Here is a 16,734-nt window from a genome sequence, read left to right as displayed (position 1 = left end):
AAATCAGTAGATCGAAACTCGGACCAAACGTCTACGTAAAAATATTTTCTTTGGTTCTTAACCGGCACAGATTCGGTTGCGTTCTACATACATCGGTAACCAGAGGGAGTACGGTATTATTGAGATCGCGCCGCTTTCAGGATCAGCAACGAATACGTAGTCCCTCGTTTAGATACAGTATACATTACCCAACGTCAGCAACATCGAGCAACAACGACATAGAAAAAAAAACATCTCAGCATCTGCACTTGTGATCTGTACTTGAACGTTTAATCGTTGAACGCTTGATAAACAGGAAAAACAAGTTTCATTAGTTTTCACACCGCGATATTCGAAATCGGCTTAAATATAACATCATGAAATTCACCGTATACGATGACGGAAATAGGTTCTGGGATTCCTTGATACACAGGAGGAAAGGCAGAGTTAGAACAATCGACAACGATTAGAAACGATAAGAGTACCCGAAGAAACGAAAAGCATCGAGTTTACGGCGATGCCACGATTTTCGTGGAATTTTTTGTTTTCAATCTGGCCTCGAGACGAACGAAACGTGAATGTCGATCGCAACAACGATTATGTTAGTAGCGACGACATTATAAGAAAACAAGAAGCTTGCACGAAGCAAATTTTAATTTTATACCATCGAAGTAAACCAGTCGGAGGTACACTTACGGTCGACCTACCTCCGATCGCATTTTTTGCCAGATAGGCAGAAACACAGCGAAATATTTATATTTATGATCGATGTATGGTCGATACACAGATGAATGAAAAGTTTCGAATATCCGTCGTAACAAGGATTCTCTTATTGGCACATTGCTACGACGAGAATGAAACAAGTTATTTAGCACGAGCAAATTTCAAGTTTTTATCGTCGAAGCAAACCAGTCGACGTACATTCATGATCGAATTACCTTGGATCACGTTTTTTACCAGATGAACACAAATACAACGAAAGGATTTATGTTTACGATCGACTCTTTTTCTATCGCTGTTTTTTGCCAGAAACACAATGAAAAGCAAATAATTAATACGGCGTGAAGCGCATGAACGGAGGAGGAGAAAGAGCACAGGATACAATGAAATTCACGTATGAAAGAGATCGCTTCCAATGGTCGTCCAAATGAAAAAGGCGATGCTTGCGGCAACCATCGAATACGAGGCATTACCTGAGAGCTGAATCTGCTGCCACAGCCGTCGACTATACACCGGAAGGGCTTGTTGCCTCCGTGAGACAACACGTGTCGTTCCAGCCACCTTCGCGAACAGGAACTCCTCCCTTGCACCTTGCAGCCTTGCCATTGGCAGACGAAATTATCACCTCCGGTTTGCGTGTTGATGTGCGCTACCTGAAACGTAGCAGTTTGTCGATGAATAACATTTCCGAGCCAAGGACCGTAGCACGGCACGGTGTCGCACGATGTTGCAACGAAATTATATCCAGCGGATACTCGGTAGCCACGTAGGTATTGCAATATCGATTACGCAACAAAAAACATGAACGAAAAATAACAAAAAAGAAAAAAAATTGGGACTCGACGTTTCGTGCGCTGTACACGGAGTGACAACAATGTGACAGAAAAGTGCGAAACGCGATACACGAGCTTCGCTAATTCCTGTGTACGATCAAGTTACTCATGGAACCGATCGATCGGATAAAAACGCTCTGCCTGCGGATGTTCTTCCTGATTCGAGCCGGCACCTATATAGCGGGATATTATAAAAATGTCGTACCTGCAGATGTTCGAGTAGTTCTCCGCTCGATTCGAAGCTCTCCTCGCACTTGTCCCATCGACAGACTCCGCTATCCGTAGCCTGTTGTCTGTCTTTCTCCGGTTCTCTGGCGGGAAATCGTATGGTGGTCGGGGCAGAGAGTATCGGCGATAGGGGTGGTTTCGATTCGCTGCTCCTCGAATCCTCTTCTTCTTCCTCCACGTCGTCTTCGTCCGCTGGACTCACCTGTCTCTCCTTGCTATCGTCGGTGTCCTCCGGAACGGACAACCTCTTTAATGGATCCTGGCTACTTTGAGATCTCAGCGAGCCCAGGATGCTTCCGCAACCGTTCGTCAGGTTGTTGTTCTCGTTCACGTGCGGCTTCGACAGAATGCAACCTTTGAAGTCGAGAGTCGTGGCGTCGCTGCTGAGAGCAGGAGCCGGGGTCGAGGGTGGCGAGCTACTTTTCGCGTTCGAAGTTGCTTCCGACGTCAACCTATTTCGTAACAACATATTTCAAATTCACACTGTGTTAAGCAACATCGTTACTTCTACTTTCGTTGCCTTGATCCTCTCGTTAACGAAAACGACCGGAACTGTCACGTACGTACGGTCACTATGAAAAGATTGCAAATAAGTAATACAAAAGAGATACTATTTTCTGTGTACCTCGTGTGAACCGTGCATCGTATACCAAGAGTACCAAAATACGCAACGATCTAGACGAACAGAGGATTAAGCGTTGTTCGAAAAATTCGACACGCTTGGAAGCGTATAATTGACCTACCTGAGGGACGAGATTTTACAGCTTGGTATGTTCTTCAGTACGTCGTTCGAGATGGGTAGGCTGGGCACCGGCTTCGTCAACTTCTTGTCCATCTTACCATTGGCCCTAGGTACGATCACCGGCGGTGGTTTCTTCGTAGGTGGTGGAGACATTGCCAGAGATCTTACTTCCCAATCGTTGCTTGAATTTGTTCTCCCGTTTGGCGACACAGTAGCTAGATACTTGGCTAGTCCGCTTTTGTTCCTTTGCACCGTCGCTGGCCTCCGAAATTCCGACGAACTCTTCGCAACCAGCACCGACATAGTTTCGCTGTTCTTCTTGATCTATCGACACATATCGTAACACGCATGGATTAACGACGAAACCTTCGACTCCAATTTTCTAACAATTTCGAAACTATGAGAAGAGATTCGAGCCTCTCATCGTCGCTGAATCGCAGAATTTGTATAATCGGCGCTTGATGAGTTGTGTCTCAACGAAGAAAATGCCTTCGTTTCGCCAATATTGCAATGAACTCGACGAGTGTACGTCCCTATCGGACGTTGAAACACATTTTCATCGAAGACACGACTCACGCCCAAAATCATCCATTATGCGTATTTCAAGGACAGTTGGTTCTCGATATCGGATATCGTAGAAATTGTATTACAGATATCGGACACGATAAAACATTTAAAGGACAGATCTCGTTACCTTGGGTTGCTGAGGTTTGATCTGAGTTTTGAAGTATTCGGTGATCTTGCCCTGGGATTCGTGATGATGATGGGCGGCGTTAGACTTGCTGGTAGATTTGATGGTGCCTCGGAAGGTCGGGTCCGCGGCCCCGGACCTCGGGAGGGTGCCAGCTTCGGGCTCGCCTTTCAGCCTCTTGTAGGTCGAGCACGCGGTGGCCGCCAGTGGCGGGGTCCAGGGCCACTGGGGCCTGGTACTGATCTGCGAGGACGGCGCCAGCTTGGGTAGGGACGGAAGTGGACTGGCGGACGCGCCACGTATCGCTACCCCCTCGTCGCTGCTCGTGCTGCACGGGGAACCTGGTTCCGTGATATCGCTGGTACCGCTGCTGCTGCACTCCCCGCAAGACACGGCAACGCCACTGAAAAAACGTTACAACAATGCTAATTTAAATATTTGCTGACTCGCACACGATTCTCGATACGATCTAATAACACAAATTTCGAGCATACTTCAGTCCATACGTCGCAAGACTGAGTTCCAAACTTTCAATTGGTATCATTGCGCCATTAACGAGTTAAGGCTCGATTACGTAATTTTCGAATTTTTAATTCCATCGAATTTTATTACGAGTCTATATTACAGAGTTTATATATAATAAATAAAATTGAACATCGTAAATCATAATCGTCATGTGTAATCCGATAGTACCGTTTCGAGAATTGACGAATGTAGGCTTCGATGAAACACGTTGATAATATAATCTTCGAAACATAGTACGCTTTAATTTTCTTTAGACGGTAGTTCAGATCTTGCTTTAATAGAAACGTTATGTTATTAATAGAAATTATAAACTGTTACGTATCGAGAGAATGTCTCCGAGATGTCGATTCTTACGAGTGTTCGCGATCGAGGAGAGTGTGGTTCGGTGTATACGTACATCAGGTTGAAAGAACGGGTCCGGGAGGTCGGGAACGGTTACCAGGGAAATTGCACGGTTACGGGGTAATGGTATTACAGCAGCGCAAACCTAATTACAGGGTCAGACATTGGCAATTGGCCCAACGTTTGGGAAGGCCGCCAGTGCCACGAGCCGCTCGACTCGTTCATCCTCGTCGGTTCGGTGATTTGCGAGGAACGAAGGAAAGATTGCAGGAACCAGGAGGATTACAATTACAGCCGACCAAGTGTCTCGAAACGCTTCACTTTCTCGGAACGCCTTTCTCACCCGCCCATCGAGCTTCCGACGATTCCTCCGGAGTCTTTTACGACTGTCGAAAAACGCTGCTGCAATCTGGATAAAAGTCTTTCGCGAATCGAGAAGAGAAGCCAAAAGAAACGAATCCGCGAAACAAACTGACGAAGTCGTGGCTCCATTAACGCGTGGCTGGAGCGCGCACGCGAATTCCTGATTAGTTCGCGAAACAGAAAACCTTCTCGGCTCGGTGCGTGCACCTGCGTTACGCGAACGCTATTGCAAAAGCAATCGTATCGCATGGAGGCGCGGTAGTTCACGTTTCGCCGTGAAAAAGAATGCTCGCTGGAACGAAGTTGGCGCTCTGTTCGAGCGAGGATTGAATTTACGCGCGCACGCAACATCGCCGCTGTTCGTGCGGCTGCGAACGAATACTGCCAGTTTCTCTCTTACTCTATTTGCTATCGCCATGGTCGCTTCGTTAGCAATAAATCTACGCAGCCGCGACTTTGAACGCTCTTGTTTTACATCGACGATTAATTTACCGCTGATCAACCGCCTCCTCCTGTTTACGAGGTAATTACAAAGTATATGGTGGCTGAGAACGGATCGCAGAGAGATTGCGCACGAGCTCTCTGCAGCTACGGTTTCCTCCCTTCGTACACCTGCCACGCACCCACGATATCGATCATGCCCGATAGTCGATCGAACCTTTTACCAGCTCGCGACTGGTAATTGCATCGCGCTCAAGCGAAACCGAACGTGTGCGTAATGCACAGTTTGATACAACGTTAACCAGCCAATTCTATGGTCGTTTTCAATTTTTTCAGCGATAATTTATTTATTTATTTATTTATTTAACAGGCACAAAGTCATTTAGTGCTCTCGGTGGAAATAAATGGAACACGATACGGTGACGTTACGATTGTATGCAAACGTACAATCCTGCGTATACGCTGTCATTTATATGTAAGTAGATACTTGAAAAAAAAGACTTAAATAGGTATGATTGATACCTTCGACAATTGGGTTATGCGCGTATTACTCGCATCGATCGAAACTTCCATTTCTCTTCCTTCTAATAACAAAGAAGTCGTCTGACAGAGGCGTTCTTTTCTCTCTTTGCTCTTAATAACGCAGAATAGAGGAATGTCCTTTTCATAGCCGAGAAAACTGTCGCGCGGCAACTAGCTCGAGCATAGTCTCGTTTAAAATCTGAGATCGAATGCAACAACCTTTTCGACAAGCACGGAACATCGACGAAAGGTTTGTAGTTGTTGATTCAACGAAGGCGCGGCTACAGTTGCACATAATTCGAGTTAACCGAGATATCGATCGGTTCTGACGGAGCTGCATTTCGTACTCCAGTTTTACGAGTCGCCGTGCTTATGTCGTCTTACACGACGACAACCTCAAAAACGACTCGAGTCCGAAGAAACGAGTCGAGGATTGCGAGTAGTTGGATGTAGAAACGTAACGACTGTTCGCATGGTTCGCGTGATTTCTCGTGATTTCGCGCGTCTCGTCGCTGACCAGTGACCGAGACGGCGTAAATTCTCGCGGACGATAAAACGCGATCCTAGCTTCGACGGGGAAGGAGAAAGAGTAGATGAGGCGGGGAAGGAGAACGCGGTTTGCTCGGTCGGCTCGGCTCGGTGCACGTTCGCGATGGTTTTCGCCACGGCGGATATTTTTGGAGGCGCGTTCGTGCCGGCCTGTCGACGTCACCGGAGAAAGAAAGACACTGACCTTTCCACATTACGATTCCTTTCCGACATTGCGTTTACGCAACGACGCGCTCTGCCGGCCGAGGACCGGAGGCCAACCAAGAGAAACGGAGTCGCGCGGTCGTTCGTTAAACTCCCGGCCGGCTGCTGAATGACGGTCATTGTGCCACGAAACTCCTCCTTTTATCGATTCTCGAATCTCCTTCGACTCGAGAGAGCCCTCTTCAACGACCGGTCATCCACGTCGTTCATGATCGTTCTTCTACCTGTATAGTCCCAACCCTAATTCTAACCCATTTCTAGTCGTTACATTCTATTAAAAATCATACTTCCCGCCTGTCGAGTGAAAGTTTACTCAACCGACAATACTTCGCTATTATCCTAAGCGTTTTGCATTTCGTTTATGATCAATAAAGTACATTTAATAGCTTCGCTTACAGTAAAACTGTTTCTTTGAATCTCGCAGATCCTTTCTACTCTTGGCTATATCGAAATATTCCTTTTAGTCGTCATCCAGCGACGTTCGAGCGAAACACCGATAAAAATATACGTATCGCGTCCTTCCGTCGTCTTACAAATGAAAACAGAGAAAAGGGCCGCATCTTATCGCGCAAATGAAACACCTTGTACGTTGAAATCGTCTATAAACTCGACGATTACGCGTGTCAAAATCTACGGGGACGACGTCGAACAGTTTCCGACAACAAAGTAGAGGAACAGGAAGGAATATAATGAAATTCGTTCTCCTTCGAAGGATCCAAAGAGCGGCAAGTTTTCGTCAATTTTTCGTGCGAGGCGTATCGCGTGCGATTCCGATCGAGAGATCTACGCAACGATAGGATCGCGAGGCGAAGTTCTCGTGGATCACGCTACGTCGATTATATTGTCCTTACAGGTGGCTCCTCCGCTCGGAGGTGCACCAAGGCTTCGACAACGCTCGCACACATATCCCCGTGTTTCCATCTACCAACCCATTCTCTCTCTCTCTCTTCGAGTATTCACTCCGTTCTCTTATTTTCCTATACACCGTTCCGCCAATGTTATCGTCTCTCTTCGTTCGTCTTCGGACGGTCTTCCTCTGTTGCACTTTTACGTACTATTTACCAGCGAAGTGCACGTTTCACTCTCAGGATCCCTTGTCCACTTTGCCGCCGCTCTTTTCCCTATCTTCGTTCTCCCCCGTTTCGTCTCGGTTTACCGAAACATCTGTTCCTCCTGCGAACAAGATAAACGCGAGTATTTCATGCATTTTCGCCTTCGACGAAAACGTGGAAACACGCGGCCTGCTGGCTCTTCGGTTCTGTCAATTTCTCCGTCCTTCCTTCTCTCTCGCTTATGCGATCGAGCACCGAAGCCAATGGCAGCGCGTGAAGAGATTTTCAAAACAACGGCGCTCGTGTCGCTTGACACCATTCGCAGCACCATTTATGGAGTTCCTTTTGACAAGACAAAGCCTTTTGTATATGTACACATACCTTTCACGAATTCCACGAGAACCATAGAACCGAGCGATTCTTTGTACAGAATAGTTCAAAAGTCGACCGTCCATGGTTATAGAAAGTAATAAGACAATTTCCGCTACAAGTTTTCTCCGTCGTTGCCCACTTATCAGAGAATTCATTCGGCCACTCCATCATTCTTTCCGCCCTTTCATCCTTCCAGTCTGAAGAACATCGTCGTTCCCTCCCGCCGCGTATCCTCTCGTTTAGCCTTTCTCTCTCGCGTTCCTTAATTCCCTGTGTGTCGTGGCCCCTCGCACGTAGCTCGTCACCCCCTAAGTTTATCCGATATCTTCGTCACAGAAGCATCGCCTCTCGCTCTCTTTCGTGCTAAATAACTGCATCCCTCTCTAGTCTGCCTCCGCGCGCCTCTCGGACCCAAATTCTGTCCCGTTCCCTATCGTGCCTCTTCACCGACGTCCTCGTCCTGCTCTGGCCTCTTAGAATTCCGCTTCGTGCCTCTCTATCCCTCTTCAGGAAATCCATCCTTCTAATTCCTCCGCGTCCTTCGCTCTCTCCCTTTCTCGAGCCTTCTATCGTTGCCTTTCTCGCTCTCCTCTCTTCACCTCTCTCTCACTCTCCATCAAACGTTCCTCTCTCGCTACTCACTCTCGCTAGTCTCGCGATCGACGCGTCCCTTTCTCTCTTTGCTCTTATCCCTCTCGCACCCTCAGGATTCATTCCCCTCTTTCTCACTCGCGCGAAGAGCTGCAAGTATCTTCTTCTCTGTTGTCCAGGTCGGTGCGCGTTCCTCCTCGACTCAGCTTTCCCTCTCTGTCCTGCCCTCAGACACTGCCTCTTCTTTATCAGCAGGCTCCACCAGCAACGACTAGCGATGGGAATGACGCTCTCGCATGCAGCTTTGTTCGGATCGATTACGATTCTCCTTTTACATTAGCAGATAGACGATAATTTTTATTCGCAACGTTACGACGACGGTCGGAATTTAAACCCGCGCGGAGATCTTCGCTTGATCGAATACGGCGCAAACTTACCGAAACACGGATGATCCGCTGATAAAAGCTCAACGAAATATCACCGATTGGGAAAGATATTCCTTTGCCAGCTATCGCTACGTCGCTTTCAACGTCTTCGCGGATCCTAACGAATCTCTCCATACTGTCTTTAACTACGCCTGTGGTTTGTTTATAGCTTTTGGCGTGTGTAAAATTATTCTTTAATAATTTAGCTAGAGTTTCAATGTATCGAGGTCGCCAAACAAGGCCAAAAGATAATCATGCATTCTCGACGTCTGTTTGGTCGAAGGTTTCCGAACCTTATTTGTATCGGTCCCATCGCTAGCGCATGCGCGCGCACGTACACAAACGCACACGTTTCTCTATCCATCTCCGTCGGTCGCAGGTCGGGAAAATGGTATTCGCACGAATGTCTCCTTCCTTGTCTCTATCGAGGACTCGCTATCTTTCCTCGTTGAACGTACGACGGCGGAAATGCATGCTCACCTAAATACCTCGAGTTATATTCACAACTAGAACCGACGATGCAGACAAGCAACGACACCACGACTGCTTGCTCCTAGATCGAAAACATTTTCCAAAACGTGCACGTTTTCAAATATCGTTCCCTTTCCCCTGTACGTACAACCTCTTCCCTTTCAATAAAAATGAACAGAGCTACGGTAGAAAATATCTTGTCGAATAAAACGGTAATGTTTAGAAATAGTTTCGACGAATAGAGAAACGTACACCGTAATTCTCATAAGCGTAGAACTACAATAATATTTGCAATTCTTGCACGGCTACGAGATACACGAAATACGACGCGATAAAATCCGATTAGAATTCCGCTAAATCGAACAATTAGATTTATAAAAATTATTGCTAGAATTTTTGTAGAATAAAACGGTCTGTTACGCCGGTTCCCTAGTTACGAAACGAGGCCAAATTAGTTTTGCTGCTCTTTTCCTTTTTCCAATGAAAGGAATCTATACCTTTTTGAGGTGGAAAAGATAAATTGCTTCTCGATACGATTTCGTACGTAAGATGATATAACTTCGTTCCATATTACATAAACATGTAAGAATATACGACACTGGCGTATAAAAATCGAAAGTTGCGAGACGCGGTGTATTATTCAACAATACAGCAGCTGCATCTCGGTCGGAGATCTCCTATTCCAGGAAAAGGTCAACCCTGGACAACAGACTCGTCCGCCATCTTGACAGACACCCCCGCCATTCGACAATTTCTTCTTTGTCCCGAACTATACGATGAGAACAGCCGTCGCGTCGGTCGATTCCCGTCAATTTCGTTAAATTTTTCATTGAAATACCGGTAGAAGCCCTTCTCGAACCCCTCGATAATCCTGTATAGATTTTCCCCCGGCATTGGGTTCGCCATCCTCCAAATACAAGAAATCCAATCTTTGTAGTCGAGAACTTTGTAAAAAGGGTGCAAGGTGGAGATATTTGACGCATACTTAAACTTTTATGTTCCCGTAAGAGGTACTCGCAACCGTCCCTCTTGTATTAATATTCACAATTTGTTCCGTTCTAGTAATCGAGACCTAATTGATCATGTATCTGATATCGTAAAGTGTAAATGAGTAATATAGTATGGACTATAATACGTTAAAAACCCGGGATATACCGGTACATAGAAGTTGCAAGATATTTGTCGCGGACGTACGTTAATTAATAATCATTAAACCTCGATATTCGCTGAGATCAGAGACTTTTAGCCCCGATTATATATCGAAAACGACCGTGTAATTCATTTTTCATCAGGTGTATAAACGTTTTGCAACTCCTATACTTTTATACCGGTTTCAAATTCTACCCATATGATCGAATTAAATTTGCAAGCAGCAACGCTCATAACGTATTCACAAAAATGTTGTGCGGTGGGTATTGGGATAATTTCGTGAGTCAAATGTGCGAAGAAAAATAAATACGAAGTAGCATAAAACTCGGAAGATAATTTTGGTCGAAGGCTGACGTGTCAGGGATGGATGTTCGATGGCCAGCAGCGTTGCATAACTGACCTACGCCCAATCCGCTGATCCTCGGTACGGTCACGCGAACGCACGCACAATACCGACACACGCGCTCTCTGTCCCTCCGCTCTAACGTTACGAAAGCGCAGAAGGGTGCGGTAGGGTTCCTGTAAGTTCGTAGGCTACCCTATTACGTAATTTTCCCGAGTAAAAAATCCCTCTGGGGAAAGGCAGCTCTCCGCCAAGAAATCTCTACCGACGAAGGAAATAAAAGTTGAGGAGGAACGTAGCAAATTTATGAAGCGTTCATTGACCCCGTCTCTGAAATCCTCGTTTCCGAGAAACGCTTGGGGAAGGACCGAGTCTATCGACAGGATCCCTTTCGCAGGATTATTAGGGTTGGAAGGGTTGCGACCTATGATCCATCTCGAGGCAGTAACTCCGGCAGATTCTTGAGGCATCGACAAAAATTGCAGAGGGTTCTAGAGAAATTTAACAGCGGCGAAATTAATACCGGCGAGGAGACTGGCTTGGCGAAACTTCCGGTAAATTGGCGGGGTCAAGGTTCGACGCGCCAGTCGACCAAGTTTAAAAATAACCAACCGTAGCAGTTGATTCTCGTACAACTTTCCCATGCCAAACTTAGGAGAAAAACGTCGATTTCTCGTTCCCTGTATATCGTATAGTAACTGAATATAGTACACAGTGGTGAATTGAATCTTTGAGAAGCAAAATTCGCGCAACTCCATCTCGTATTAATTTCTTAATTTCATTACCCAGAAAAGTGCGTGTTTAACGCTCAGTTCTCGAGAAACGAGTGATTTTCGTGCTTCCATAAATTCATTCACCGCAAGAAGATGACATAAACGATGGTAAGTTCCGAAGTAAAGTTAAAAAGCAGTGTCTTTTCTGAGATCACTTTTCTAACAATCGTCGACGAGGGTGATGTACATTCGGGTTTATAGATTTAGATAAACGAGCTCGTGAACTAATTTGAGGTAACGGTTCGGCGTAAAATATCAACGATCGTAACGAATGAAATCGAAGTAGCTAATGAAGTAACTATTCAAATGATAATGACCGGTTATAACGCGGACAGAGCCGACGTAATTTTAACTAGCGACGTTTGAATACTGGTTCAACAGCTGGCCGCTTTGAAAACAATCTGCTGCCCGCGGAGGGTAATTTAGCCGTCATTATTGCGACCAATAAACAACGATCCTGGCATCCCAACGATACCTCCGGCTCTGGCTCGAGTGGACGGTGCTTGAGCGGATATTTCAACGCTCCGCCAGAATATAATATCGCGCGAGGGCTTCACGGAGACTCCAGCTTCAACTTCATCGTTCAAAGGAAAATGTTTGCCCTTTGAATCGTTGCCGAATCGGTCATTAGCCAGTCGCTGCTCTCCATCGAGGAGGAAACGCAACCGAATCGCTGTGTACTCGGTGCTAGGCTCGTGGGAAAGGAGAGGGTCGATAGCAGTGTCGGATTAAACGGTTGTTTTAATTGCCCGTTTAACCGACTACAGTCGCGACTAATCGAATCTGACGCTCCAAACCAGATTTACGACGGTGTTTCGTCTTGGTCGATGGATGTCGTGTTGTTCCAAGTTGGAAGGTACTAGCTTCTGGTTTCTAGAAACGTTTCAATGAATCGCGTCGTTAACAGTTTCCGAGAAAAAGGTAGTTTATTCTAGACGTTCTGACAGTCATAAATCATTAGGAATTTGTAGCTAACAGTTATTCGGGCAACCAACGTTCTGTAACTATCGTGGCGTTATCGTGTACGAAACTTTGTCCCTTTTAATATAATTTTGACGCTAGAATTAGCGGTCTGTAATGGACTGTAATAAGTATTTTATACAGAAATAATTATAATTCTCGCGTAAGCGATCAAAAATTAATAAAATCAACTTGAAATTGGTAGGTGTAAAAACTTTCCCTGTTACTCGTACTTGTAACGAATAATGACAATTAAACCATCTTCCTTATTCCTCCATACCATATTAATCTTTTGAGCGAGTTATGTTTCTTCCAGAGAGCCCGTGAACGTATTAATAGGTCCTACAACATCGTTTCGCATTTACCGTTCCTTTTACCTCGCCGAATAGCGCATTTCCATTTGGTCGTTGGCAAACGAGTGCCCTCGACAGCTCGTAATTTTCCCACGTTAAAAAGAAAGTGTTGTCAGGACAACTCGAGATTAGGCTAACGAAGTTCTGCACGGACAATCAAAGTCGGCAGACGCGACTTTCTGACCCAAGTTTACGATTATGTTAGTCAATTACGTCCCATGCTCCGCGAAACTACCGAATAAGAACAGAAAAAAAAGGACAGCAAGAACCACACAGCGACCAACGATTATCGTCGAATCGTTGTCCGTTGAAAGGATACAACGACCAATTTAATTCGATAAATTAATTTGTGCCACCCACAAATTCGCAGTTTCTTGTAATTATTATAAAGATACTCGTATCTTTGTTAGTTGGTCGAACGACCGCGATGATAATCGAGCAACGTGAGTGGGAAGAGTGGAAGAATCGAGCGGCTGTTTCCCACGAAAGGCGAATTCTTTAAATTTCGTCAAATCAGAAATATATATCGGGCAAACACTTTCTTAGGAAGTGTTGTCGAACCAAAGAATATTATCGATGATATCCATAATCCTTTGGCAACACTTAGGTATGCACCTTTCTCTACAAAATCCGTGATAAGACAAACCACTTTTATAGATGAATAATATTCTACTGAAGTGTAGATGAAGAAAACAAGAATGTTTATGTGGTAAAAAACGATCAAAATCTTAAGCTGAAATTATTTTTCGCCGGTGAGACGGCCGTTTTCAAACACTGCGCGCCACCGAGTAATATTAGTCGGCAGAGGTCGTCGACACGGATTACACCTCCCGTTTCGAGCTTACTTTCGCCATCGTTTCGCCGGTTATGTTACTCACAAAGCGGTCCACATTTAGTGATCTCTAAATTATCCTCGACTTCCTCGACAGTCACTGTCGGAGGCATCGCACGTAACAATCGAAACCTGCCAGTTTAGCGGCTGCATCAGTATCTTTCCATTCGTCCCTTTGTTGCCTCGCGAATATCCTAACGACGTTACGCGTCTCTAATAACCTAACGTTTCCACGAAGACCATGTTCGTTGAGCGCCGAAATTTCCGGAAATTCAATCACGCCACACTGATGGCGCCTGAGAAGAGATTCCAGGAAGATCGGAATTGCTGAAAGGAATCGATGGTTTCCATTTGTAAGCGGCGAGTTTATCAGACTCTGCCCTTTCTGGCAAACCGACAACGGTGCATCGCTTCGCGTTTAATTAGACCTGCGATCGTAATTGACTAAAGTTTGCGTAACGCGTTATCGACTGCTTAGCAAGCAAACTGACTGGCTGACGTGCGTGTGCATAGGAGAAGAACTTTGAGAACAGCAACAAAAGCACCGGCTCGAGAAATCGAAGGAAAACAAGAGGCTCGCGTGCGTTCCGAGTGACGTGGCGCTTAACGCTTCCTGAATGCTTCGATTTCGTTCTTCGAGAACGGAAACTGGCTAACGAGGACGAAAGGTAGCAATAAAAGCAACGTATTCTCGATGGGAAGGATATAGCGTGATCGTAAATCCAAGTATTAGCAGGACATCCTAATTGACCTAGCTAGCTGGGTAGCGTGCAAGCATCTTTATCCACAGGTCTTAACAGTTGTCACACAAATTAGAAAAGTTTCAGCGGCAATTGTTTTCCATTACGAGTATCGATCGACTCTGTGAACGTAAAAAGTATAGGGGAGAAAATGTTGTTACGAACACTGTTCTTAAAATTCATCTTATAGTCTGTGTCATCACGTTGCAGCGAATGAAGTTATGGAAGCAAGTTATTCGTTTCTTGCGAACTGAATATTAATCCTGTACTTGAGAATAGAATATTAATCGCGTAGGTCGAGAATCGAATATCAATCGCGTAAATACGTTTGTAGCGAAATTGAGGAATTAATAAAACAAATCTAATCGATCGTTGACGATAGAATGCAATTTAATGGGAGCTATTAACTTCTAAGAAAGGACGCTTTACATGCAGCAATTTAATCTTTTCGATCGATCCTGTTTCGACTCGGACGTGCTCGCGACACGATCGAGCCTATCGTTAGTCGCATCGACATCTGCATCAACGTCGCGGTCGTTGTTGCATACGGATCGTAGAATCTGCTACTTGGTATTCGCCATGATCTTTCAGCCTTAGCCACTCGCTTCGACACGCTCCTCTCTGTCTCCCTATACTTAGAACCGAGTCTGTGCCTCTTGTTCTTCTCTCTCTCTCTCTCTCTCTCTCCAACGAGAGACTATACCAAAAGTCTGGTCGTCCTACTCCTTCTGCCTCTCTGGAACGAGCAGTCGCGCGAATTCATTTCCTTCTGGCTCGTTCAAAAGAACTACCTAGCTCGACTTTTGGGAACAAGAAAGGTCCCGCGTGCGCTCGCTCGTCGAACCGAAGCGACACAGCGCGTCAATCCTCGTTTTTCCAATCCTCGTAACCCTCTTCTCGTCTCATCTCATCTCATCTCCACCCCTTTCGCAATGGCCGTTCGAACAAAGTCGCAGGTTTTACCCGAAATAATGCGCTACTCTTTGATTGCGCTTGATATTCCCGACTCCTTTCGTTCGCAGATCTCGATTTAAATGGCAAGAGAGCGTTTACAAAGACCCGTGGCAATCCTCCTCTCTCCCTTCTTCCTTTCTCTCGTTTCTTCCTCGTCTCGAGAACAATCGACGCGATCAATTAATTCGCCACGATGAGAGAGCAATCGTCTCTCGAGGATCGAACGACTATTACCTTTGCGACTCGCTTATCCGTCCGTTTCTTCGTTTACTTATTCATGCGAGCGGAGAAACTCTTTTGCTTCGAGATCGTCGAACGATCCGACACGAAAGCAGGAGGACGAGGCAGAGTGGCCGAGCCAGACATAAGCCCGGCAAGGAAGAATTAGTCGTGTAATGGTTTCAATAACGGAGGTACGAGGGCAAGTGCACGAACGAAATATTAGACACAAATGGCTCGCTCAAGACGCTTCGGCTGATCTTCTATCGAGAATCGTGATGTAATCGGCAACACGATGATTCTGCGTGGAAACAGCGAACTAGAAATATGGAACAACGTTAATTCCTACGACGAGTCGTCTTCGAGAAAACTGATCTCCACGTTTTGTCAAGCGTACTTGAATACCGCACTGGATAGAAGTGAATAAATCGATAGGATTTTATTTTTAGCGGCACATGAGATACAAGACAATTCAAATCATATTGTTGGTTTGCCTCGGAGTAGCAATATCGTTGGGATACACATAATATAATAATAAATAAACTCCGGGAAAAACAATGTCGCCATCAGCGATTTACACTGTCTTCAGCGAATCTGTTACTACGAACGATTGTCGTCTGTATCAATTTATTTATCATTTTAAATATACTCGACGATTTTCAACAGCGAGTTATCTCGTCATTCGAACAAACCAACCATCCTCTATAGTGACCAACGATCCTCTACATATTCTTCGCGTGCAAATACCTCGAAGAGAGCATAGAACTTTTACAATCACAATTTTCTTCGTAGAACGCCTCGTTTTTGAAAAAATAGAATTTACCCAGTACGCGTGTGTCAGACCGATTCTTAACTCAACGCGTTAGAAAAATTTCTTTCCACGTTTTCGACGTATCTACCCTATGCACGTGAAATCATCGCCTACCATTACAGGATACAGCGACGTTTAACTACTCGCCGAGTTATCGCCGTCGTTTAACGATATATCCATTACAGTTGCTTTCCTATTTATTACGCAAGTTGTATCTGCTTATTCGCTGATAGTCGACCATTTCATACCTAACGACGTTGATTAGTTTTTAATCTCGAGGCTCTGTCGCGCCATTTTCGCGGTCCCTGTAAACTGGATATAGCGACAGATCGTTTCACCGCTCATCGCATCCAGCAACCATCGTGACGCTTTACGATCCAACGTTACGATGCTGGTCGCTCGTAATAATGCAAAGATACTTTGGCTTTGGATTTCTTTCGACCAGAACCTCTCTCGAATTGCGTAAGACACGTTGGCGAACCGGCGTGTAAAACGACGCTTTAACCCTCCGTGATAAACGATGTAACGCGACGTCAACGAGATATACCGT

General features: G+C 45.4%; 1 protein-coding gene across 1 annotated transcript in view; it reads right to left on the bottom strand.

The window, feature by feature from the left end:
- Positions 1-16,734, bottom strand: part of LOC126918879 (dentin sialophosphoprotein) — a 148,861-nt gene that overhangs the window by 9,145 nt on the left and 122,982 nt on the right. Inside the window, exons 2-5 of the mRNA XM_050727376.1 lie at positions 3,197-3,596; positions 2,504-2,826; positions 1,738-2,212; positions 1,173-1,352 (exon numbers count right to left, since the gene is read on the bottom strand). Of these exons, the coding sequence (XP_050583333.1) occupies positions 1,173-1,352; positions 1,738-2,212; positions 2,504-2,826; positions 3,197-3,596 (1,378 nt within the window). The remainder of the gene's footprint in view (positions 1-1,172; positions 1,353-1,737; positions 2,213-2,503; positions 2,827-3,196; positions 3,597-16,734) is intronic.

This window comes from Bombus affinis, chromosome 7 (assembly GCF_024516045.1).
Source record: "Bombus affinis isolate iyBomAffi1 chromosome 7, iyBomAffi1.2, whole genome shotgun sequence".
In the NCBI taxonomy this organism is placed as follows: Eukaryota; Metazoa; Arthropoda; class Insecta; order Hymenoptera; family Apidae; genus Bombus; species Bombus affinis.
The sequence above is the reverse complement of the archived record's forward strand: the minus strand, read 5'-3'. Positions and strand labels throughout refer to the sequence as shown.